The sequence below is a fragment of the Narcine bancroftii genome, chromosome 5 (assembly GCF_036971445.1).
Source record: "Narcine bancroftii isolate sNarBan1 chromosome 5, sNarBan1.hap1, whole genome shotgun sequence".
NCBI classification, from domain to species: Eukaryota; Metazoa; Chordata; class Chondrichthyes; order Torpediniformes; family Narcinidae; genus Narcine; species Narcine bancroftii.
Genome location: NC_091473.1, coordinates 234,721,632 through 234,748,562, shown reverse-complemented (window position 1 = coordinate 234,748,562; position 26,931 = coordinate 234,721,632). Strand labels below are relative to the sequence as shown.

The 26,931-nt window shown below is 45.8% G+C and overlaps 1 protein-coding gene across 3 annotated transcripts in view; it reads left to right on the top strand.

Moving 5' to 3' along the window:
• Positions 1–26,931, top strand: part of LOC138765048 (metabotropic glutamate receptor 4-like) — a 972,526-nt gene that overhangs the window by 712,848 nt on the left and 232,747 nt on the right. For all 3 annotated transcript variants that reach the window (XM_069941699.1, XM_069941700.1, XM_069941701.1), the window contains exon 8: positions 139–278. In XM_069941699.1, coding sequence (XP_069797800.1) covers positions 139–278 — 140 coding nt within the window. The remainder of the gene's footprint in view (positions 1–138; positions 279–26,931) is intronic.

The window sequence follows — 26,931 nt, the reverse complement described above, 5'->3', positions numbered from 1 at the left end:
TTGAATTATTCCAAGGACTTCAGAAAATGAGAAAAAGAACATTTCATTAGAAATGTGCAGGAGAAGCATTTTTACTTCGTGATTTTTTTTCCTTGAACAGTTTGCAAAAATAACCGTTTATTCTCTCATTGTCTGCAGGAAGCGCAAGAATCCCTGTAACCTTTAATGAAAATGGAGATGCTCCTGGACGTTACGATATTTATCAGTACCAAATCAAGGACAATCTCACACGTACATATTCAGTCATTGGACAGTGGGTGAATAAGCTTAATTTAAATGTAAGTAACATACTAATTTTTTTTTTACTTTTATTTTTAATGTGTACAGTTTTGAGATGAAATGTATGAAGAAGTTGCAGGTTTTAAAGTTCTGTTGGAGAATGGACTCTTTTCAGACCATGGAAGTGGTGTATGAGATGGTCTGGTCAATGACTCTCACTATTTCCAATTGTGTTTTTTTTTTTCACCATGGCTGGTCAAAATTGAGTTGTTTGTAACAAATTGGGGACATGAGAAAGCACTCGCAATTGAGTACTGAGGGAAAATGCCATTTCTTGTAGGTATGGCCTTTGATATGACCTGTCAAACGAAAGCCCTGTTTATCCTTGTAAGTGGATATAAAATTCTGGAAATTGTTTTGAGGAAGATGAGAGTAGTCCCGTTGATTGGCCTGTTCTCATCCATCCTCACCCAACGTTATTAAAATAGATTAAATAAAATGGTCATTCTGGAAATTCTTGTTCCACTTGGGCAGAATTGTGGAAAGAGAAAGAGTTAACATTTCAGTATGAATACTTTTCATCAAAGCTTTCTCAGATGCTGCCTGATTTGCTGAATATTTCAGGTTTTATTGTTTTTCTTCAGATTTCCAGCAACGGGTATTTTTTTATTTTCAATCTGAACAAATGATCTAGCTGTCACCATGAAGGAGCTTTCTGTTTGCAATTTGATTTTCACAATTTCAACATTAGAAAATTTACTGTACCTGACTCTAAACAGGATTGTCTTGTTTTGGACCTAGTTGAAAGAAATGTGGAAAGTTTCATATAATTGAGCTTTTGCTTTCTATTTTCCCTGGGTTTCAATCATGCATTCCCATGCAGTTGTGCTTTGAATGCCAGTGGGACTTGAGTCAAGTCAAATTATTGCCATCTGATTGCACCTGACGAAACAGTGTTCTCCAGTCCTTGGTGCAAAAAAAAAACACAGACCCACAACCAGAATAAGCACACGTATAGACAAATAATACATTTCAGGTCAAGTATTCAGAGAGACAAACAAATAAATATTGTTTGGTAAATATTAGTTTAATGTGAGCAGTTCCTTTTGTTGTTCAGCTGCCTGTGGGAAGAAGCTGTTTCTCAGCCTGGCTCTGATACTCCTGTGTCTCTTTCCCAATGGGAGCAGCTGAAAGATCCTCTGTGCAGGATGGAAGGGGTTCTCAATGATTTTGAGTGCCCTATTCAGATAATGATCCCGGTAGATCACGTTGATTGGGGTGGGTGGGGAAGGGAGACTACATTGATCCTCTCTGCCACACTTATGGTCATGTGAGGTTTTCTGGGGTCGACCATTGTATTTTCCTTTTGCCTTCCATTAACTCTTGCAATGGTAAGGCGAAGAAAATGAATTTTCAACAAGTTAAAATTTGTTTAAAATTGTTGAAATGTTTTTTTCTTCTCAGTCAAAATCTTTAATGAAGCCAAAATAGAGCAAAAACAAATTGAAATGCCATATATTTTGGCATAGAAGTCGAGTCGTGAAACCCTAGAAAACTCTCAAAAATGGCGGTGGGGGGGGGGGGGGGGGTCAACGTACGCAAGATGTACTTTGAGACCTTAAAATCAGCTCAAAAACTGTTCCATACCAATTCGGTGTAAGTAGATCCATGAAAGACAGATTCTGCGTTATAAGTCGATCCTTGGAAAATGGAAAAAAAACCGACTACGACAGATTTTCATTGAATTTTTTATTGAATACAACAACACATTTAGAACCTTTCAAAATCACTCTCACTATCATGTCTGAAGCAAAGATAGCAGAAAGCACATCCATACTCTCACTGTTTAAACTGCCATCATATGGGTCCCAGTCTGTATCTGATGAGGTGGTTTCAGTTTCATCGTCAGTATCCCACAATAAATCATTTTCTGTATCATTGCTTTTTAAATTATTTTATTACAGTCTCCACTTTAACTTTGTCCCATGCCTTGAACATGAATTTACACAGCACATCAAGTGATAAAGCACTCATTGCCTCATCTTTTGTGAATGATTTTTCTGCACTCGATATCCATATATTCCTTTCCTCACACACATAGTCTTTGAATGGCTTGTTCAAGCAGACATTGATAGGTTTGAATATAGACGTCAAACCATCCGGGATAACAGCCAAGAAAGTATTATGTAGTGCTAATCTACTTTTAGTGTTCTCAGTTAAGAAATGTATCCCAGAGCAGCAAACTCTGTTCCTTGCGTGAACTTCCTGTTCCACACATTGTCTATCCCTAGTGTTGCACCATTTTCATGAAAATGTACAAAATACCTGCAGGAAATTTTATTTTAGATTTAATTTTGTGTTTGAAGATTACTATCGGTCTTAACTTCATCCTGTCAGCCACGCACAATAGCACTATGGTAAACCTAGTCTTCTTGTGGTCCCGACATCTGGTTTGCACAGTTTTCACACCTTTCCATTCCACTGTTCTATTGCCTATCATGTCAAAATTCATGGGGGTTTTGTCCAGGTTTCCAATATATGCCAATGCAAACTGGTCTTTCTGCTGGTTTTGTATAATAAACTGGGGAGAAACTTACAACCTTATGATCAAGATCATTTGGTAGTTTCTGAGCAATTTTTGTTTTTTTTGTCACAATACCAGATTTTTCTTGTTCTGAAATGGTTTAAAATCATTACTGAGTTCTGTGTACAACTTTGCCCACTGCAGTGCAAATGTTTTTATTTTATTTCGGGTGACGATGTAGTAATCTTCTTTCTGTTCATGTACCCATTCTACAACATGATTTTTCAACTCTGGCCAACGACTAATTCCTCTCCTCATCGAACATTGACTTTTTGGTATTTTCCTTAAAATCTTCTTTCTTCCTCCAATCTCTTACCAACTTCTCAGGCCCATCAAATTTTCTTGCAGCAGCGTAGTTGTTGGTTTTCTTGGCCATTTCTATCAGTTTTACTTTAAAACTCCTTTCATACTTCCATTTCTTTGATAACCGTCACCTCCAGCCAACGTCCAGCAGACCAATTATTGTGATTTTTGGGGGCTGACTTGTACACCCTAAAAATGCCCAACGTCTCGGGCATCGCGATTTTTGAGGATGGACTTGTACACCGGATAAATGATAAAATCCTTGTAATGAGGCTGAAAAAGGGGGGTTGACATCTGTCAATCGACTTGTACACCGAAATATATAGTAGTTATGTTAATACTGTGTGAACAATGCTGCAGACGTCATAACCTGAACATTCAGGTTATACCAAACTTTAAATCAACTATTAATTATTTAAGAATTAACTACAGTATGTGGTTATGATGTAAGCATTGCCTCCTTGTCTCTTAGCTTTGAATAAGGCATTCTGGTTTCTCACTCTACTACTGTATCCTGTCACCCAAAAACCACCCTCCACTATACAGTCTGGGCTCTGAGCACCTAATCGACATTTAAATGTAGTGTTTGAGACATTGATGACAATGAAAGGCTCTTCTCTTTCTGATTTGGGTGGATGTGAACACACCTCTGGTATTATTAATATGCAGGGAGCCCTACATATATACAGAGTTGGCAAACACTATCGCTCAACTGAGATGGGCAGAGAATGGATTAGATGCTTTTTAATTGTTGCTATGCTCTTGCAATTATTGGCAAACTAATTTTACAGAAATGCTTTATAGGAGTTTATTTTAAAGATATAATCAAATGTAAATGTAACTGTCAAAATGCAGTATGTGAATTAATAATTCTTTTGAAGTATAAATTTTGAACTTGTCTGGAAACTAACCACAGCAATAATTGTTTTAAATATCAACCTCTAAGAATAATTGTATAGTTTGACCTGATTGTTAGTCAAAACGATGCATGTGTCTTTTGAGGACTTGATTAAAATGAAAAAAAAAGTATTTGCTCTAATAGGAATATTTATTTGTAGATATTCTGGAATAAAATACACAAAATGGACACAATTATTAGAATAGTGCATTTTCAAAGTCCTTTATGATAAAATATTCCACTAGAACCATAGAACACTACAGCACAGAAAGTGGCTTTTTGGCCCTCTAATCTGTGTTGAACCATATTTTTGCCTAGTCCCACTGATCTGCACCTAGTCCGTACCCTTCCCATCTATGTACTTATCTAAATCTTCCTTAAATGTTAAAATTTAGCCCACGTTCAACACCTCAGCTGGCAGCTTGTTCCATACTCCCACCATGCTCTGTGTGAAGTTGTTCCCCCTCATGCTCCCTATAAATTTTTCCCCTTTCACTCTTAACCCACGTCCTCTGGTTTGTATCTCACCTATCTGAGTGGGGGGAAAAATGCCTATCTATATTTATCTATCCCCTCATAATTTTAAATACCTCTTTCAAAGCTCTCATTCTTCTATGGTCCAGCAAATAAAGTCATAACCTGTTTAACCTTTCCGATTAACTCAGTTCCTGAAGTCCGGGCGACATCCAAATAAATCTTCTCCGCACTCTATCTATCTTATTGATATCTTTCCTGCAAGTAGGCGGCCAAAACTGTTGACTAGTATGCTGTAAATATGGTATTACTTCCTCCCTGGTGAAACTGGGACCAATCTAAACAGGACAATAGCATATTTCGCCAGCTAATCAGGTGAAAAAAATCCTTATTAAAATGCAATGGAATTAATTTAACACAAAAAAACCCAAATGTATTAGAAGTAATGCAAAATTTAAAATCTTGAATCCAACCCAAACCTGTACACTTCCATGTATAACAAACACAAGACATAAGGGAGCCAGCCAATCATCTCTCAGAAGACAAGATGGCAATTTATAGATGTTGATGAGACTTCTAGCTCTTGACAAAATCTTGTGTTTAAAATTGGTAAATTTTCCAGTGCTTGGGAGACCTGGAAATGGGAGGTGAGGTCTGCTCTCTGAAGAAACTCAACCCCTTTACCGCAGGAGGGATAGAAATGTGTTCCCCTTTCTTTCTATCAGTCCCCAGAAATGGGACTCTTCTGATGACCAAAAATAAACCTCCCTGACAAATTGCTCTCCTCTCATTCCCTGTTCTCAGGATTCCTAACTTTTTGGTTCTGAACCTGGATTCCCTTCTGACTGAAAATGCGCCATTTTAATTAGTCTGTGTTCTTTGAAGTTTAGGACAATGAAGAGAACTCTTATTGAAACATTTGAAACAAGCAGGAGATGGTGAGATGTTTTCACCCATGTGGGCATAATTTTGCAGGTAATGGACTAATCAGTTGTAATACTTAAAACAAAGATGTTTTGAAATACTTATTTGGGAAAAGGTAGTGAATTTCTCGTATTCTCTACCTCAGTGAATTTTGAAAGCTAGAACATGAGAAACATTTAACGTGAAGGTAGGTATATTTTTGAGTGGTCATGAGATTGAAGATTATGGTGATCTGTCACAGTGGTGGAGTTAAGGCCAGCATAGATCAGCCTTGTGCTCCCATTTTGTGTTCTTGGGAATCTATCAGACAAAAAAAACACTGTTGCAGAGTTTTAAAAAAACACAATCTTCAGAGAATTCCAGCCTTTCCTACACAAAATACTCCGCACTTCTATGTAACCACATTCTGTCAAAATCCAGCCAACAGGATCCACAAGGCCACAAGACTCTGTTAGACCACTCCCCTTTCTCCCACTCTTCCCTCTTCTCTTCCTCCATCTCTCCACCCCTTCCCTCTCCATTCACAGAGCCATCCTCCCTACCCCTGTTTCCTGGTATGCCCTCCCTCCCTTATCCACCTGTTACCTCATGCCTGTGCTTCTCCCACCCCCCATTTTAATCAGGCACCTGCCTACATTTTACTCATACCTTTATGAAGGGCTCAGACCCAATATGTTGGTTTATTTTTGCTATATAAAGAACGCTGTTTGCTCTCCTGAGTTTCTCCAGCATTGTGGGTTTTCTTTGTTCAGTCACGATGTCACAAGGTGTCAGATTAAAAAAAAACTATCAAATCAATGACTAATATAATGAAATTAAGAAATAAAGGATAGAGGTTTTTATAAAAACAGCTATAGGTTGCCTATTTAAGATGGAGCTGAGAAAGAATTTGTTCTGTCAGATGTTCATGCATCTCTAGAGAGCCGTGGATGGGAAAACATTACATACATTTCAAGGCAGACAGAATTTTGATTACTAGGAGAGGTGATGAAGTAGTTCAGAGGGATCCTCTGCTCTTGCTACTTATGCCCTTTTTACACAGAAAAGCCACATTATTCTCTGGAAACCGGCTTGCTTGTTCACACAGAACAGAAGAAAGGCCGGGTCCGTGAGTCCTTATACACAGCAAGCCGGCTTCCTGAAGCAAAAGAGGCAGGACATGTAGCACAGCAGCATGGCAACGCAACTCGCCCTTTTAGACTGGTCCTGCATCAATACACTCCAACTCTGATATTACCTACCCTGGTGGATTGAAGCCAGGTAAGTTTAAACCCTCCCACCACCCCCACCCACCCCCCCCCCCCCCCATTGGATGTGTTCATACAGTGCTCGAAAGCCAGATAAAACCTGGCTTTCAAGCACTGTGTGTGTCAAAGGTACAAAGTGGTAGTAATTATACGCAATCCAAATCATTTGCCGTTACCTCCTGTACTTCATATCAACTTCAGAATTTTCACTAAATGTAGGTTAAATGTAAATCCCAAAGTTGTATTATTCCTGGGCTTTCGAGCCCTAGTTGTTTGCAATTTCTCCAGTATAATCTCGTTGTATCATTTGAAACAATGTCAAGTTCATCTTTTTACTAACATTTTTCCCATTGAAATACACCTTAAATCCAGCATGATGAATAGCCCCAAAATTATTCCTCTCAATGGTGCAACAACGTGTGCACTCCCTCACATTATACACTATTTTGAGACTTGGGAGAGGCCAAAGTTCATTCCATTTTCTTCCACCACAGTGCAACTATATTCAAGGATTGAAGCTGCAGTGTGGCTGAACAAGGGTAAGTTTATGGTTTTATAAATTGCTGACAACTGAGCAGAGAGGGAGATTGTTGATCCTTTGGGTCAAACAGCTTTGTAGTGCTTCCTATTTGATTTATTGGTGGCTGCTCCATTTTTCCCTTTAAATACCAGTGGTGACCCATTATCTATGATCATTATCTTCTCCCTTCAATCATTTTCCCATTTAGGCTGTGCTCGTCTGCAGGTATGCCTTTCCTAGTACTGCTATATTTCAGTGTTTGTGTTGTGCTTTGAACCATGAGATGAAATACTGTTGTCTGGCATATCTTGACATTTTATTTCCGTATCTTCTTTATCATCACAGTTTGAACTTGTAATTCAGCTTTGATCCAGGATGACTCTTCTTTCCCTTGACTCGAGCAGCTAACCACTTAAGTGATTACATGTTGAGGAGGTGTGGTATTTTGTATCGTTCTGTCATGCAGATTAAAGTCTGGAGATTATATTTTAATGAAGGGAATTTATTAAAATTGAGGTCAATGTCCCTATCTCCATCGAGAGGAATAGTATTATAACAGGGGTGGCCAAACTTGCTTTATGTAAGAGCCACAAAAGATAAAGCTCAGATGCTTGAGAGCCACAGGACATGAACAGAATTCACACATGTTTTTATTGTTACATACATATTTTGTAATAAAAATGTTATATAAATTTTAAGAAATGCATATTAGATGCAATAATATTTATTCATGCATGCAGTTAAGTTGTATTAATTTCAGTAATCACAAATATGTATAAAAAGTAAACCAAAAAAATGATATTTTAATCAGATTTCCACCGTACATTAGTCTTATTATAATCATTTTTTATGACTAAAATACAACACTACAAATATCAGGCTATATTAAAGATGCAAGCAGGGCGGGCAAGGGCGAGAGACCGGCAGTGCGAGGTGGGCGAGGGGGAGAGACTGGCAGTGCGAGGTGGGCGAGGGGGAGAGACCGGCAGTGCGAGCCGGGCGGGCGAGGGGGAGAGACCGGCAGTGCGAGCCGGGCGGGCGAGGGGGAGAGACCGGCAGTGCGAGCCGGGCGGGCGAGGGGGAGAGACCGGCAGTGCGAGCCGGGCGGGCGAGGGGGAGAGACCGGCAGTGCGAGCCGGGCGGGCGAGGGGGAGAGACCGGCAGTGCGAGCCGGGCGGGCGAGGGGGAGAGACCGGCAGTGCGAGCCGGGCGGGCGAGGGGGAGAGACCGGCAGTGCGAGCCGGGCGGGCGAGGGGGAGAGACCGGCAGTGCGAGCCGGGCGGGCGAGGGGGAGAGACCGGCAGTGCGAGCCGGGCGGGCGAGGGGGAGAGACCGGCAGTGCGAGCCGGGCGGGCGAGGGGGAGAGACCGGCAGTGCGAGCCGGGCGGGCGAGGGGGAGAGACCGGCAGTGCGAGCCGGGCGGGCGAGGGGGAGAGACCGGCAGTGCGAGCCGGGCGGGCGAGGGGGAGAGACCGGCAGTGCGAGCCGGGCGGGCGAGGGGGAGAGACCGGCAGTGCGAGCCGGGCGGGCGAGGGGGAGAGACCGGCAGTGCGAGCCGGGCGGGCGAGGGGGAGAGACCGGCAGTGCGAGCCGGGCGGGCGAGGGGGAGAGACCGGCAGTGCGAGCCGGGCGGGCGAGGGGGAGAGACCGGCAGTGCGAGCCGGGCGGGCGAGGGGGAGAGACCGGCAGTGCGAGCCGGGCGGGCGAGGGGGAGAGACCGGCAGTGCGAGCCGGGCGGGCGAGGGGGAGAGACCGGCAGTGCGAGCCGGGCGGGCGAGGGGGAGAGACCGGCAGTGCGAGCCGGGCGGGCGAGGGGGAGAGACCGGCAGTGCGAGCCGGGCGGGCGAGGGGGAGAGACCGGCAGTGCGAGCCGGGCGGGCGAGGGGGAGAGACCGGCAGTGCGAGCCGGGCGGGCGAGGGGGAGAGACCGGCAGTGCGAGCCGGGCGGGCGAGGGGGAGAGACCGGCAGTGCGAGCCGGGCGGGCGAGGGGGAGAGACCGGCAGTGCGAGCCGGGCGGGCGAGGGGGAGAGACCGGCAGTGCGAGCCGGGCGGGCGAGGGGGAGAGACCGGCAGTGCGAGCCGGGCGGGCGAGGGGGAGAGACCGGCAGTGCGAGCCGGGCGGGCGAGGGGGAGAGACCGGCAGTGCGAGCCGGGCGGGCGAGGGGGAGAGACCGGCAGTGCGAGCCGGGCGGGCGAGGGGGAGAGACCGGCAGTGCGAGCCGGGCGGGCGAGGGGGAGAGACCGGCAGTGCGAGCTGGGCGGGCGAGGGAGAGACCGGCAGTGCGAGCCGGGCGGGCGAGGGGGAGAGACCGGCAGTGCGAGCCGGGCGGGCGAGGGGGAGAGACCGGCAGTGCGAGCCGGGCGGGCGAGGGGGAGAGACCGGCAGTGCGAGCCGGGCGGGCGAGGGGGAGAGACCGGCAGTGCGAGCCGGGCGGGCGAGGGGGAGAGACCGGCAGTGCGAGCCGGGCGGGCGAGGGGGAGAGACCGGCAGTGCGAGCCGGGCGGGCGAGGGGGAGAGACCGGCAGTGCGAGCCGGGCGGGCGAGGGGGAGAGACCGGCAGTGCGAGCCGGGCGGGCGAGGGGGAGAGACCGGCAGTGCGAGCCGGGCGGGCGAGGGGGAGAGACCGGCAGTGCGAGCCGGGCGGGCGAGGGGGAGAGACCGGCAGTGCGAGCCGGGCGGGCGAGGGGGAGAGACCGGCAGTGCGAGCCGGGCGGGCGAGGGGGAGAGACCGGCAGTGCGAGCCGGGCGGGCGAGGGGGAGAGACCGGCAGTGCGAGCCGGGCGGGCGAGGGGGAGAGACCGGCAGTGCGAGCCGGGCGGGCGAGGGGGAGAGACCGGCAGTGCGAGCCGGGCGGGCGAGGGGGGAGAGACCGGCAGTGCGAGCCGGGCGGGCGAGGGGGAGAGACCGGCAGTGCGAGCCGGGCGGGCGAGGGGGAGAGACCGGCAGTGCGAGCCGGGCGGGCGAGGGGGAGAGACCGGCAGTGCGAGCCGGGCGGGCGAGGGGGAGAGACCGGCAGTGCGAGCCGGGCGGGCGAGGGGGAGAGACCGGCAGTGCGAGCCGGGCGGGCGAGGGGGAGAGACCGGCAGTGCGAGCCGGGCGGGCGAGGGGGAGAGACCGGCAGTGCGAGCCGGGCGGGCGAGGGGGAGAGACCGGCAGTGCGAGCCGGGCGGGCGAGGGGGAGAGACCGGCAGTGCGAGCCGGGCGGGCGAGGGGGAGAGACCGGCAGTGCGAGCCGGGCGGGCGAGGGGGAGAGACCGGCAGTGCGAGCCGGGCGGGCGAGGGGGAGAGACCGGCAGTGCGAGCCGGGCGGGCGAGGGGGAGAGACCGGCAGTGCGAGCCGGGCGGGCGAGGGGGAGAGTCCGGCAGTGCGAGCCGGGCGGGCGAGGGGGAGAGTCCGGCAGTGCGAGCCGGGCGGGCGAGGGGGAGAGTCCGGCAGTGCGAGCCGGGCGGGCGAGGGGGAGAGTCCGGCAGTGCGAGCCGGGCGGGCGAGGGGGAGAGTCCGGCAGTGCGAGCCGGGCGGGCGAGGGGGAGAGTCCGGCAGTGCGAGCCGGGCGGGCGAGGGGGAGAGTCCGGCAGTGCGAGCCGGGCGGGCGAGGGGGAGAGTCCGGCAGTGCGAGCCGGGCGGGCGAGGGGGAGAGTCCGGCAGTGCGAGCCGGGCGGGCGAGGGGGAGAGTCCGGCAGTGCGAGCCGGGCGGGCGAGGGGGAGAGTCCGGCAGTGCGAGCCGGGCGGGCGAGGGGGAGAGTCCGGCAGTGCGAGCCGGGCGGGCGAGGGGGAGAGTCCGGCAGTGCGAGCCGGGCGGGCGAGGGGGAGAGTCCGGCAGTGCGAGCCGGGCGGGCGAGGGGGAGAGTCCGGCAGTGCGAGCCGGGCGGGCGAGGGGGAGAGTCCGGCAGTGCGAGCCGGGCGGGCGAGGGGGAGAGTCCGGCAGTGCGAGCCGGGCGGGCGAGGGGGAGAGTCCGGCAGTGCGAGCCGGGCGGGCGAGGGGGAGAGTCCGGCAGTGCGAGCCGGGCGGGCGAGGGGGAGAGTCCGGCAGTGCGAGCCGGGCGGGCGAGGGGGAGAGTCCGGCAGTGCGAGCCGGGCGGGCGAGGGGGAGAGTCCGGCAGTGCGAGCCGGGCGGGCGAGGGGGAGAGTCCGGCAGTGCGAGCCGGGCGGGCGAGGGGGAGAGTCCGGCAGTGCGAGCCGGGCGGGCGAGGGGGAGAGTCCGGCAGTGCGAGCCGGGCGGGCGAGGGGGAGAGTCCGGCAGTGCGAGCCGGGCGGGCGAGGGGGAGAGTCCGGCAGTGCGAGCCGGGCGGGCGAGGGGGAGAGTCCGGCAGTGCGAGCCGGGCGGGCGAGGGGGAGAGTCCGGCAGTGCGAGCCGGGCGGGCGAGGGGGAGAGTCCGGCAGTGCGAGCCGGGCGGGCGAGGGGGAGAGTCCGGCAGTGCGAGCCGGGCGGGCGAGGGGGAGAGTCCGGCAGTGCGAGCCGGGCGGGCGAGGGGGAGAGTCCGGCAGTGCGAGCCGGGCGGGCGAGGGGGAGAGTCCGGCAGTGCGAGCCGGGCGGGCGAGGGGGAGAGTCCGGCAGTGCGAGCCGGGCGGGCGAGGGGGAGAGTCCGGCAGTGCGAGCCGGGCGGGCGAGGGGGAGAGTCCGGCAGTGCGAGCCGGGCGGGCGAGGGGGAGAGTCCGGCAGTGCGAGCCGGGCGGGCGAGGGGGAGAGTCCGGCAGTGCGAGCCGGGCGGGCGAGGGGGAGAGTCCGGCAGTGCGAGCCGGGCGGGCGAGGGGGAGAGTCCGGCAGTGCGAGCCGGGCGGGCGAGGGGGAGAGTCCGGCAGTGCGAGCCGGGCGGGCGAGGGGGAGAGTCCGGCAGTGCGAGCCGGGCGGGCGAGGGGGAGAGTCCGGCAGTGCGAGCCGGGCGGGCGAGGGGGAGAGTCCGGCAGTGCGAGCCGGGCGGGCGAGGGGGAGAGTCCGGCAGTGCGAGCCGGGCGGGCGAGGGGGAGAGTCCGGCAGTGCGAGCCGGGCGGGCGAGGGGGAGAGTCCGGCAGTGCGAGCCGGGCGGGCGAGGGGGAGAGTCCGGCAGTGCGAGCCGGGCGGGCGAGGGGGAGAGTCCGGCAGTGCGAGCCGGGCGGGCGAGGGGGAGAGTCCGGCAGTGCGAGCCACGTATTAAAGGTCAAAGAGCCGTATGTGGCTCATGAGCTGTGGTTTGGCCACCCCTGTATTATAAGATCATAAGACAGAGGAGCAGAAATAGGCCATTCAAGCATGAGGTGATCCATTTTTCTACTCAGCCCCATTGCTCAGCCTTCTCCCCATAACTTTTCTATGCCCTGGCTAAACAAGAACCTTTTAATCTTTGCCTTAAAACACCAAATAATCATAATCAAATGTTAGAGTCAAAGGTCATACCATCATACAAACCACCTTTATCTCTTTCAACTCCATCTACACTTCCTGATGCCTTGAAAAAGCAATCAACGTATTAAAGAACTCCTTGTATCTCAGCCACACTGTCTTCATCCTCCTCCCATTGAGAAGAAAATTCAGGAGTTTGAAATTGTGCAGCACCAAATTCAAAGAACCTCACACTCGTAAAATAATGTTGCCCTTGCTCTATACTAGCTGATCTCTCTAACAAGGTACAATGTTTTGGCTGCTATACTATGTACAAGTTGACTTGCTGGACTGCTAACAGAACAAACTTTCCCACTCCACCTTGGTATATGTGACATTAAACTTGAGCCTGAGCAAAAGCCAATTCACTAATTTAAAAAAAATAGACATCCATTAATCTATAAACCTTGATTTTTAAATCCACCTCAGCTATTCTGATGTCTAAGATGCTAGACATCTTTGATCCACTCCTCATCATTCATGGTTAATCCTGAACAGATTCTAACCTTTGTAATTTCTGTAAATTGCTGAGAATCTGGCCTGATAACTTGTCTGTCTTTCTTTGGCTTGGCTTCGCGGACGAAGATTTATGGAGGGGGTAAAAAGTCCACGTCAGCTGCAGGCTCGTCTGTGGCTGACAAGTCCGATGCGGGACAGGCAGACACGGTTGCAGCGGCTGCAGGGGAAAATTGGTTGGTTGGGGTTGGGTGTTGGGTTTTTCCTCCTTTGCCTTTTGTCAGTGAGGTGGGCTGTAAGATGCACTCAACATCATTCGTGAGAAACTTAGCATTGGGTTCCGCATAGTCTGGTGACAAATAGGGTCTTCCTCACTGACCACTTGCCTTTTTGATATTTTTACAATTTCTGATTGTTGAACTAAAATGTCTTCAGGTGCCAAAGTGCTAAACTAGAGACCCTATTCGCTGAACTTCCCTGTCTGTATAATTGTTTCTTTTCTTCCAACACTCTCCTCAATCCTTCATTTTTCCAAAACAGACTACTGTTACTTTGCTCGTTCTTGATCAAATTTGGTTTGATGATGCTTCCATGAAATATGACATGAAACACGATTAGAAATTGGAACTACGTTCAATTGTCAATGCCCCACCATTGACAGCCTTACCTAAGGCTATCTTTGCTAGAAGCTCTGTTCTTAAACCTATTTAATTATTATTCTCAAGTAACTGGAAATATCTTCCATGTTTTAATGTTCCTTGTTGATTAAAGATCCTTTTTATTTCTTGCTCACCAGCAAATTATTGGCCTTGTATCTTGTGTAGAAGTAATTTATTTGACAAATGCAAATAATAAGTTTCTTAGTTTTACTATTTAAGTTTTTTTCATGATCAGTTGTGAAAAAGATTTTAAAGTGATCAAGATGAAACAATTGGGATATTTTGCACTGTTGAAACAAAATATGAGTCTCTTTTCAATTGTAAGATCTACTTGACAGTGACTCGCATCCAAACAGATTTAGCAAATAAATTTGTAATAGTCATAAAAATAAATATAGTTGGAAGATGAAAAAGAATTAGGTCCATATTAAACCAGATATAATTTTGTCACCCCAGGGTCTATAGCAAAACATGCGAGTGGAATTGAATAATTCTATAGGTTAATTAGCAGATCTACTGTAAATATCAAAGGATCACATGGAAATTGAAAATGATAAACTTGTTGATGGATTGTTGATGTGGCCGTTACTGAAGTTTGGCTGAAGGAAAGGCAAGATTGGCTGATGCAGGTACCTGGGTTTAGGTGTTTTACAAAGAATATGGTGGGAGGTAAAAAATGGGGGTGGAGTTGGGGAAGGAGTCACATTACTGGTTAGGATAGTATCAATTCTATAGAAAGGGAGGACGCTGCAAAGGAAGAGTCCACTGAGTTGGTGTGGATGGAAATCAGAAATGAGAAGGTTTATCACTGCTGGGAGAAGTCTATAGGTTCCCAAACAGCCCTTAGGACACCATGGAGCAGATAAGCAGGCAGACTTTGGAATGGTGCAGGAAATGGAGAGTTGTAGTTATGGATTATTTCAACTTCCCTAATATTGACTTGTGTCTACTGAATGCAAGAGTGATGGATGGGACTGAATTTGTCAGGTATGTTCAAAAAGGATTCCTGTCAGCGTATGTGGACCAGCCGACTAGAGGAGAGGTCACACTGGATCTGGTTCTGTGAAATGAACTTGGTCAGATGGCGGACCTCTCGGTGGGGCAGCATTTTGGTGAGAGTGACCACAACTCCCTCGGCTATGGAAAAGGATGTAAACAGTCAAACTGGGAAAGTGCTTAACTGGGGAAGGGCTGATTATGATGAAGCAGGAACTAGCGATAATAAATTGGAAACCCATTTATGGGTGAAAGCACAGAAATAAAGTGGAGAATGTTTAGGGACCACTTGAGCAGGGTTCAAGATAGGTTTGTCCCACTGAGACAAGAAAAAGATGATAGGAAAAAGGAACTGTAGCTGATTAAATGTTATTACAGCGCCTGCGACCTGGGTTAGAATCTGGCACTGTCTGAAAGGAGTTTGTACATTCTTCCTGTGTTTGCGTGGGTTTCCTTGGGGTTGTACAATTTTCTCCAACTCTTCAAAATGGACAGAGGTTGTAGATTAATTGAGTTGTTTGAGTAGCACAGGTTTGTGGCCCGGAAGGGCCTATTAACGTGCTGTGTGTTTAAATTTTTTATAAAAGTTCAATAAATGTCAATTCCATTCAGAAATGGATACAGAACTGGGAAGCAATCTGCTCTTAATTAAAGAGATTAAGGATAACATTAGATTAAAAGAAGAATCTTATCATTAGTTCCAAAGTAATAAATTCAAAGACTGGGGAGTTTTACTGATCAGCAACAAATGACCAGAATATTGATCAAGAGGAAGGAGGCAGATTATAGCAGAAAATTAGCAATATATAGATAGGAAAAAAAAGTAGCAGGATGTGACAAGATTATTTTTTTTTTCCTGGAACTAATTTAGTCTGAATTGGAGGATAATCAAACCCTAAGTGAAGATGCAGAGGGAATCACGTGGAGAAAGTACAAACCCCATATGAACATCACCAAAGATTAAAATCAAACATGAATCACTGGAGCTGTAAGACAACAGCTATGCGATGGTATCAACCAAATTGCAGGTTAATGGAACATTCGACCCTATGTATTATTTTAATAGTCAAAGATATTTTTTGTTGCTCATGAACGGGGCTATCTCTTGTTATACACCAGAACAAATAAATATGCGAATTAGTGTGTAAGTCAAAAGGTTATTATGTTACAAGGGGTTTGAGTGTATACATGAATAAAGAAGCATTGCTGAAGTTCTGAATGCTTTGATGGGACCTTATTTGGATTTGGTCCTATTTTCTTGTTGAAATTTAAGCTTGCCTTGAATTTAATGTGGTGAAGGTGTTTAATGAGTAAATTCTTGAGTTTGACAATGGATTAAAAATTATCTAAATTCTGATGATCTTCTCAATTAATATTGCTGGTTATTACATTACCATTTTCCTCTGTACTGTTGACAACCCGTGCATAGCCAAGTTGATATGGTGTTCATCACATTTAATGCAATTTGCTTAATAGCAAATACTTTTTCAGAATGTTAACTTTTGTGGTCGGTATTAAGCATGCTATGAGCTAGATTTTGGAGTCCATTAATCTAGATTTACATTACCTGCATCTCCTGAGAGAGCAGATAATATATTATAAAGTTGAAACAGGACATTTTTTTCCTTGAAGACAAGAATTCCTGGAATGTTTAGAAACTTGACTCTGTGACTGATTGCTAAATAAAAGGGGCAACACATATTTTACGTTGAGCCTACCATGGGGCATGTTGATCAACAATGATCAGCTTGTCAAAAGCTTGTATTTAAATCTTATTTCATAAATGAAACAAGCCCAGTGTCAGTAACAGAGACATGAAAGTAAATCATTGTGGTTTAAAAAAAATTACTTGAACAATGTGCTTTAGGAAAGGTACAGCCTAGAAGGGCTGAAGAGCCTGTTTTCTGTGCCATAATGTTCTATTATTTGATTCTTATTTGCTCTTGCTATTCTTTAACTTCACAACCATCAATGTGATGGACTCTAACTGGTTTTCTGATTTATCCCAGCATGCCTTTCAGATTAAGGTGGATGATCAATATCTGCCTTGAAAAATAATATCCTCATCCTGTGACTGAATGCATAGGTGACTTTACAAAGCAAATCTACAAAATACATCTGTGTAACACTTGCAGAAAGCAGGGAACTTGTGATTGCATCTCTCAGTTCTTTGAGCAAAATAAATTGTTTGTGTGTAACCATACCCAGAGTAGTGATTTACTCACACTTCTGGACACCTGATGGACCGACTGTTCAGCAGCCAGCAACAACCCTGAGGTGATTATGGAAATGAGGTAACACCTGTTCGGTGATGTTCCAGTCATTCAAGAACTTTCCGATGAGATAAACACATCATGACCATAAGACATGGGGACAGAGATAGGCCATTCATCCCATCGACTCTACCCCAACATTCAATCATGAACTGATCCATTTTCCCACTCAGCCCCACTGGCTGGCCTCCCCCCCACCTCCCCCCACCCTCCCCCCTCCCCCCACTGTAATCTTTGATGCCCTGGCTATTCAAGAACCTATCAATCTCTGCCTTAAATGTACTCAAAGACTTGACCTCCCCTGCCATCTGTGGCAACAAATTCAACACCCTCTGACTAAAGAAACTCCTCTGCATCTCTGCTTCAAGTGAACACTCTTCAATCCAGAAGCTGTGCCTTCTTGTTGTAGATTTTCCCACCATGGGAAACAATCTTTCTACATCTACTCTGCCCATTCCTTTCAAGAATTGAAATGTTTCAATGAGATCCTCTCTCCCCCCTTCTAAATTCCAATGAGTACAGGCCAAAAGCTGACAAGCATTCTTCGTACAATAACCCATTCATTCCTGTAATCGTCCTTGTGAACAACTTCTCAACCGTCTCTAGTGTCAGTATATCCTTTCTTAAATCAGGATGCCATACAGTTCATAATACTCTGAGAGATCTCACTAGTGCCCAATGTGGGAAACCACTATGTATATTTAGCTGTCTGGACACAACCCTTATGCTGATTGCACCAGTGGCTCCTCCCACAGACTCCTGAATAAAGGTGACTGAGCCACAGCCCCCCCTCCACAGTTAGGACAGTCGATCAACATGGACGTGCCTCTATTTTATTGCTAATAAAAGCCTATCAGTTTTACATAACTTTAGTCTTTTGGAATTATTGGTGCATTACCTTAAACCCTCAACATCACATCCCTGTTCTTGTATTCTATTCCTCTTGATTCGAATGCCAGTGTTGCATTTGCCTTTTTCACTGGAGTCTGAACCTGCAAGTTTACCTTCAGGGTATCCTGCGTAAGTACTCCCAGGTCCCTTTGCATCTGTGAATTTTCAAATTTCTCCCTATTTAGAGCATAGTCTGCCATTTATTTCTTCTACCAAAGTGCATGACTATACACTCTGACATTGTAAATCATTTATCTACCCATTCCCCTAATCTAAATCCTTCTGCAGCTTTATAGTTTCCTCAACACTACCTGCTCCTCCACCTACCTTCATATCATCTGCAAATTTAAATTTTAAAACATACAGCACAGTAACAGGCCATTTTGGCCCATGAGTCTTTGGTTCCCAATTTTGTAAACTTGGCCACAATGTTGCACATAATCTAAATCATTGATATGCAACATTTTTTTTAAAAAAGCAACACCAACCCCTGTGGAGTACCACAAGCAACTGAGAGCCAACCAGAATATGATCCCTGTATTCTGACTCTCTGCTTACTACCAATCAGCCAATGCTCTACCTCCTGGTATGTTTCCTATACACCTCGTGTATGGCACCTTGCCAAAAGCCTTCTGAAAATCCAAAACCACAACATCCACTGCATTTCCTTTATCTAGCCTGCTTGAAAAAGGAAATGCCTTTCAAAGAATTCCAACAAGTTTGTCAATCAAGATTTTCCCTTCAGAATACCATTAAGCTTTAGCCCATCTTGTCATCTGCCTCCAAGTACTCCGTAACCTCAGCCTTGACAATTGACTCTAACCACTGATATCAGGATAACCAGTCTAATTTCCTTTCTGCTGCCTCCCTCCCTAGAATAGTTGGGTGATATTTGTGATTTTTCCAGTCCTCTGGGACCATGCCAGAATCTATTGATTCCTGAAAGATCATTACCAATTCCTCCACAATCTCTAATCCTACCTCTTTCAGGACCCAAGGGTACAATCCATCTAGTCTGGAAGACTTACCCACCTTTAGACCATTCAGCTTTCTGAGCACCTTCTCCCTTGAAATAGTAACTGCACTCACTTCCCTTCACTGATACCCTTGGATATCTGGTTCACTACTAATGTCTTCCACATTGAAGACTGATGCAAAATTCCCATTTAGCTCCTTTGCCATCTCATTGTCTCCTATTATTTCTCCAGCATCATTTTCTCATGTTCTTCTATCTACTCTCACCTTTCTTTTACTCTTTATATATTTGAAGCCTTTTGTATCCTCTTTGATTTACTAGCCCAATTTCATATTTCATCTTTTCTTTCCTTGTGCATTTTTTAGATACCTTCTGCAAGATTTTAAATCTTCCTAATCCCCTACCTTCCCACTCATTTTGCTTTGATGTTGGCTTTGACTTCCCTTGTCAGCCACAGTTTTGACATTTTTCCATTTAAACATTTCCTCCTCCTTGGTATGTACCTATTCTGCACTTTCCTCGTTTCTCACAGAAACTCCATCCATTGCTGCTCTGCCATCCTCCCTCCTCGTGCCCCTCTTCCAATTTTCTTTGGTCAGTTCCTCCCTCATGCCACTGCAATTCCCTTTAGTTATTTTTTAAAAAAATGTAGACATACAGCACTGTAACAGACCATTTTGGCCCTCGAGTCCATAGCCCTCAAATGACACCCCATTAACCTGCACCCCCGGTACATTTGATTTTGAATGATGGGAGGAAACAAGAGCCTCTGGAGAAAACCCACACAGATATGGAGAGAACATGAGGCTTGAACCCTAGTCCAGTCCCGATCGCTGGCCCTGTAAAGGCTTTGCACTAACTGCTATGCCAACTGTGCCGCTCATGGTTTTACCTTGTTTAATCTCAAATTGAACTCCAAAATATTGCGATCACTGCCCCCTAATGGTTCCTTTCACAAAGATCTCTAATCACTCTGGTGCATTATACAACACCCAATCCAGTGCAGTCGCTCTCTAGTGGGGCCATCAAGTTGTTCTAAAAAGCCATCTTGTAGGCAGTCTATAAATTCTCACTTGAGATCTAGTCCCAACCTACTTGCAAGTTAAAATCCCCCATAATGACCATAACATTGCCTTTCTGATATACCTTTACTGTGTAATTTGTTGTCCACATCCTGCCTACTGTTTGGAGGTCTGTATATAAACTGCCAACAGTCTCCTTTACCCTTGCCATTTCTTAATGCAACCCACAATTATTCTACATCTTCTGATCACATGTCACCTCTTGTGATTTAATGTTATTCCTTGCCAACAGAGCCATACCACCCCCTCTGCTTACCTGCATATCCTTTCAATACACTGTGTATGCTTGGGCAATCAGCTCCCAATGACATCCATTCTTCAGCCAATACTCTGTGATGGCCACAACATACCTGCCAATTTGTATTTCTCATGCTTTGTGCATTAAAGTTTAAAACCTTTATCCTAAATTTGTTTCTTTTTGACTGTGTTCCTGTGGTATTGCAACTCAACCTAATTGACTGCAATCTTGCCCTATCTGTCTGTCCTTCGACACAAACTCCCTACCAATCGTCTTGTGCGCAACTACCTCTTCTTCTGCATCTTCACTTTGGTTCCCACTCCCCCAAATGTAATTTAAATTCCACCCCCACACAATAGCATTTACAATTTTACCTGCTGTGATACCTGAAGTTCAGGTGCAACCCATCCTGCTTGTACAGGTCACCCTTTCCTAAGAAAAGATTCTAATGACCCTGCCTCCTGCACCATCTTCTCAACAAGTCATTTGTCTGCACTAACTTCTTGATCTAGAATTCCCTAGCTTGTGGCACCAGGAGTTATTCAAAGATTATATCCTTGCTCTTCAGTCTTTCCTAACTCCCTAAACTTACTTTACAGGAAATCTGCCCATGCTTATGTCATTGGAAACAATATGTATCACAGCCTCTGGCTGCTCACCCTATTCCCTTTAAGAATCTTCTGCAATGGCTCAGAGACACCCTGGACCTCAGCACCCGGGAGGCAACTTATTATCCTGGAGTCTCTTTTGCAGCCATAGAATCTCCTATTTGTTTCCAAAACTATCAAGTCTGCCCTGACTCATGCTCTACCTGACTTCACCCAGATGAGAGTCCTATTGATCTGGCTGCTGCTCTGCCCTACAGCAGTATCAAAATTATACTTGTTGGTGAGGGGAATGGCCACAGGGTGACCCTGCACTGACTTTTCTCCCCTTACTTTTGTAGTGTTCACCCATCTATGACTTTCTCAGACTCCCAGATCATCAATTCATCCAACTTCAGCTTCAGTACTGTTTTAAGGGCTTTTTATGAGCTGGACATGGGTGCACCTCCTGCAGATATAGTCATCAGGGAAGCTATCAGGTTCCATTAATTCCCATAAAATACAAGAGGAGAATTCCACTAATATATCTAGCACAACATCCACAATGCTACAAATGAAATAAGTACCAGGTACAATAATTCTACATTTTCTGAGTGGTGTACATAGTGCTTGTAGAAACTTGAACCTTGAAGGAATGATAGTCATGGGAAGGACCACATGTCTCCCTCAGAGCATATCTGGTACCAAATAACTATGTATATAACATTATTCTGTTCTTTATCTTGGCCTCCATCGGTTGTGATCGACCATGGGTATTGTGGCTCTGGTAGTCGCTGGTTCGTTTAGCAGCATCCACTATGGAGGCCAGTACTGGATCGGCAGGCTCTGCCATTGTTGCTGCAAATGTAGGGCATTGTTGAACTGCTGCTTCCCATGTTTGTCCAATGCTAAAGCAAAACTGGAGTGGCCTCTCCAGGATCAAGCCAGGGCAAAGTTGATATGGAGATCTGTCTGTTGCCAATGCAGTGGGATTCCCCCTCTCCATGCTAATGACAGGTCCAAAGAAATGAGAAAAATCAATAGTTTGGTGCCAGCAGCATTACAGGAGTTGCCATGCCAGGGCTGGGTACAGCAGTCAGCCATCTTCAGCACTCTGGCTCCAGATATATTTCTCTAGGTTTACTCCCAAAGTCTCTCCCATAAGCGGTTATAGCCATAAGGCAGTGGAGGTTTGAAATTGGAGTTTTCCTTCTCCTAGATGAGTTGCCATCTGTGGTTAATGAGCCTCATCTTCCCAGATCAACTGGTTTCAAGGTACCAGTGGCCAGCCTTTGCTCCTTGTGTTGTCGGTGAGAACAGCTCTGCTGGGCATAAGAACCTGAAGGGGTCACTTCACGGGCCACATGTGAAGGCCAGGAGTTGGACTTGGTTGTCAGGGGCTGTTTGAGTCACAGCCGTGAAGAGGATTTGTGTATCAGTGGGAGCTCAGCCCCACTGCCACCCTTCCACTATGACAACTTTTAGAAACTAGAAAGAATTACCAGAACATCCAAGGTTCTGAAATCTAATCATTATTGTATTCTATGAATGGGCCCCACATTCTATCTATAATGTTGTTTCTAATTTTCTCCAAGCTTAAATAGGATTTTACATCATGTAATCACTGTGTATGAGTAGGTAAAGAGTCATCTTTCCATTTAATTAAAATTGCTTGTCTGGCTATCAACATAATAAAAGCTAAAACTTTCTCCTGGGATGCAGACAGAGGTATATTCGGTTCACAAGTAAAGCCAAACAAGGCAACCATTGTTAAAGAGAGGGGATGGACTTTAGTTTTAGGCTTTTTTGTTTATTTTCCTTTTTTTTTAAGATTAACTTGTTAAATTTGGGTTTAATTATAGTTGTCATAAATCAAATTAGACAGAATTTATTTTGTTTAGACCAAGAAATTTTCTAATGTAGTTTACTTGGCTTCTATCCAGAATTATTTTTAAGAAATATTGTTAAATAAACAAATATGGACAGGTTTTTTGATTTACATTTATATTAATTTGTGATGGGTATTATGGTTTATGACCTATTGTTATATTAGTAGACTTTGTAGGATTTATGTTAAACTCGATGAAAAATATTTTAAAAAGAAAGAGTATTTAACATTAATAATTGTGAAATTCATGTTGCAAAACTTTGTGGACTACTTAGCTGCAATCTAATTGACTTGAATTTGCAAGTATCAGTGGAAGCTTGAATTGTTAATATTGAAGAGCTCAGATGAAAGGTTTTCAATTAATGTTAGTTTGGTTACATTAGAATGAATCTTGAATTTTTTATTTAATTTTATGTGAAAAGCAAGTTTGAGAAAACAACTTGCAGAGGAGGACGGCACGGCTCGCCTTGTGGCTGGTGCAACATTTTTACAGCACCAGTGACCTGGGTTTGGGTCTGGTGCCGTCTGTAAGGAGATTATTCATCCTTTCTGTGTCTGCATGGGTTTCCTCCAAGTGCTCTTGCTTCCTCCACCCTTCAAAATTTACCAGGGTTCGTAGGACAACTGGGTGTAATTATGGCATGGGCTCAGCGGTCGGAAGGGCCTGTTACCATGCTGTATGTCTAAATTTAAAAATAAAATTCAATTATAAAATTATCAAAGAACTTCTGATCTGAGAGCAACATCACTTCATTGGATTGATTGAATTTTCCTTTAGTTATGAATTTTCAGCTTCATATGTTGGAAAACACGATAAAGTAATCCTCACAGCTATTTCACAGTAGCGTTCTTCCACCAGTCATGCAACAAGCATAATATTTATTCATCAGTAATCCATCTTTAGCTATTAGGTTGAGTGGATCCCTGATAAACAAAATAGATTATTATTTTCATTAATATTCCCATTTAATAAATTGTGAAAGCTGAACTTTACTTTCAAATGAGGTTGTTCATTGTGTCAAGAATCATGAGACTTTCAGAATTTATTGTCATGAACATGTCACCTCTCAAAATGAATAGTCCCCGACTTGCAACCAATGCGACTTGCATCCATCCGCATGTTCGACTGAAATTTTGAAAAAATTGCATGATTACGGTGGAAATCAGGTCTATCTATGGTGGCCGCCATGTTGGCTGGTGACCAACCTCTTGTGAGAGCTGTCCTTGGTGGCTGCCGGGTTGAGATATTTCACTGTATTTCATCTCCTTGGGTCCCATTTTTTTCTGATTTTGTTGCTCAGTATTTGGAGGCCAGTAGAGTCCGCAGGGTGGTTGGGCCACAGCAACAGAGAATGAGGAAGATTTGGAGATGGAGAATGGAAGGAAATTGATCATTTTACTCTTCCGTATCACAGATAGGGCAATTCCCCACATATGTTTATTTCGAGGTACAACCAGTCATCCAAAAAGGAACATGGGCAGATAGCAGGGAGTACCTGTAGTGCAAGAAAAAGACAGTGATATAGTTTGTTTGGTCATTGTTCATTCAGAAATCTGATATCAGAGGAGAAGGAGATCTCTTTGTGCTGCTGAGTCCTTGACTTCTGCCTCCTGTATCTTTTTCCTGATGGTCCTTGAGGGTAGAGTCTGTTTTCATGAGAGACTGGCTCTTGTAGATATCCTCAATAGAGCGAAGATTGGTGCCGATGAATTAACAAGCATCTGGAGTTTTTTCCTGTCATGAGCATTGGCATCTCCACACCAGACTGTGATGCAACTAGACAGTGGTCAAAAAAAACCAATAAGTTGATCTAATAATTGAAAATCAGGTGATCGCAGCAGCAGACCAGCAAGGGGCTCACAGGCTGAAGGACCCAGACAAGCTGTGGGTGGTAGGCAACTTGCAGTTAAAGGACTCTTGCAGACTGTTGTTTGTTGTACATAGGCTGTGCACTGCTGGAGACTGACTCATGGAACTAGGTATCAGAACCCGGGTATGAGAAGGGCTTGTGATGCGCTATCGAGTAGAAGAGCAGACGCAAAACATAAAGACTGTTCAACAGGTTGTATTTCACATAAACTTCCACAGAGCTGCCTATGAGCTGGCTCTGAGATTGACCTTGAGGGGATGGATTTAGCTTATATCCTGGAGGGTGATTGGCAGCCAACTGGGTGGGGGTTGTCCATTCAGGTCGGCTGATTGACAGCCAGCCAGGTGTTGTCCTTCAGTGCTCTTCTGCAGGTACACAGGTTGCCCCGTGCAGAAGGCTAGTGGTGTATCAACACGGGCTCCCAAAGGTCCTTGGGCACTGAAGGCTTTCTTATTGTATAGGAAATTTGGATCTGGAGCTGGGTTTGCTGATGGTTTGAACAGGAGTCTGTATGGGAATGTTGGAAGTGAATCCACAGACTCTGAGTGGTTCTGAAGGGACTCTTTTTTGCTTCTCTTCTCGCATTCTGAGTCTTTGTTCGCCTTATGAAAGACAAATTTGAAGTAAATCATGTTCATTACAATTTAAATGTATTATTACGTGACAATAAAAGGGAACTTTAATAACCTTTCAGCTGAACTCCGAGGATTACCAGCTGGAGCAAGATCAATGCGAGTTTTGCTTTACTTGCATTTAATATTTTACAACTCACAATTTGTTGCCTAGGCATCTAACCTTCTTGCGGTGGTGAAATAAATGCCATTTGCAAGATTCAACTTCACCATTCTACCATAGCAGAAATAAAACCTTTTTTGTCTTGATCATTTTTATGCTAATTAACCATGTTTTGAATGAACCAATGATAAATTGGTTATAATCAGAAATTGAAGACATTTCAATGAGAAAACTATGGCTGCAGTTTTACCCTCTCAAGATTAATCAGCTTATTTCCCCCTAGTATGAAAGGGCTTTGTTTGTGACCCAGTAAATAACATTGGGATTCACTTAGCACGAAGGATCCCTGATTAACATTTACGATGCCTACTCCCAACCAATTGCAATAGCTCTCTCATCTGTTGCCAAAGCCAGGAGCAAATGAGTCGGATATCAAACGAAATGATCATTACACTGCTCTGCTCTGTATTAGAATTTCTAAAATTATTGCGTACATTTTCCAAATTGAATATGCTATTTAAGATGTTTCTTCAGGGATTTCACTGATCCTCTGCTGGGGCTCTGGCAGGAGAAAAGGAGACTGCCCATGGAAATTTGAGGGTATCAGTCCAATTCTGCAGTATTGTAATGTCAGGAGGGCAGATGCACACGAAGTTCAAAGGCAGTACTGAATTAAGAGAGCAGATGCTGCAAAAGCTCCCTCTGGGCTGGCATTCAGGGCTTCCAAATCATTCACCAGTTGAAAGCTTTATTTCTGAGCCCTACTGATACCATAATCAGCATCCATCACGTCCAGTTTAGAAATTATGTCAACTTATTTACTCTTTTTCTGATACGTTGATCTGAAATGAATTTTGTCTGAAAAACTTTCATAGGGTATGTCTTTTATTGCTTTATACTCCATTTTAATGCTTGTACTGCATTATTTTCCCATCATTTGAAGTATATTAAAACATTGTCCTCCAAAAAAAAAATTTTCTCCCCACAAATAATAATGATACGTTTTTGTCTTCAAAACATGATGTGTTTATGGTTCAAGTGATACTAGATGAAACACATCATGTCTTTCAGTTCTAAAACAGACATTGATGCATCAGTCTGCTAATTACTGCAGAAGAGACTCATTTAACCAAGAGTCAGTAAGGCTGTCACAGGCAGTAAAACCTGCAACATATGGACCACGCTGTCAGTGGCCAGTCAGAGTTCACTCATTTTTTTTATATCTGTAACATGCTTCACAGGAATATGGGACCCACAGGTAACTTGATTCACGCTGATTAATCAGGTTTCAAGACACATTTCCAGTATTTTCATCCCCTATCTCTTGTTTCAATTACCTCAGAGTCCAATGTGCCCTGACCTACCTGCACATCTTGTTTGCATTTTTTAAATTTGGAAATACAGCAGGATGACAGGCTCTTCCAGCCCACAAGCCTGTGCTGCCCAAGTACACCTCTTTCTGAACAATCTTTACTATTTGGCGTAAAAGAAATGAATCTGAATTTTCAGACGCCTTGCTCCTACCTCATAAGGTTTTGTTCACAACCATTGCTCCGGATTCTTTCTCTAGAAAGTCTTGCTTAATACCTCTGCTGACCAGCTCACCACAGTCTGATGTGGGGACACCAATACCCCTGAGTGTAAAGCCACGCAAAAGGTAATGGATGCAGCCCAGGACATCACAGGCAAAACTTTCCCCACCATTGGGAACATTTCTAGAGAATGTTGCCGTCAGAGAGCAGCAACAATCATCT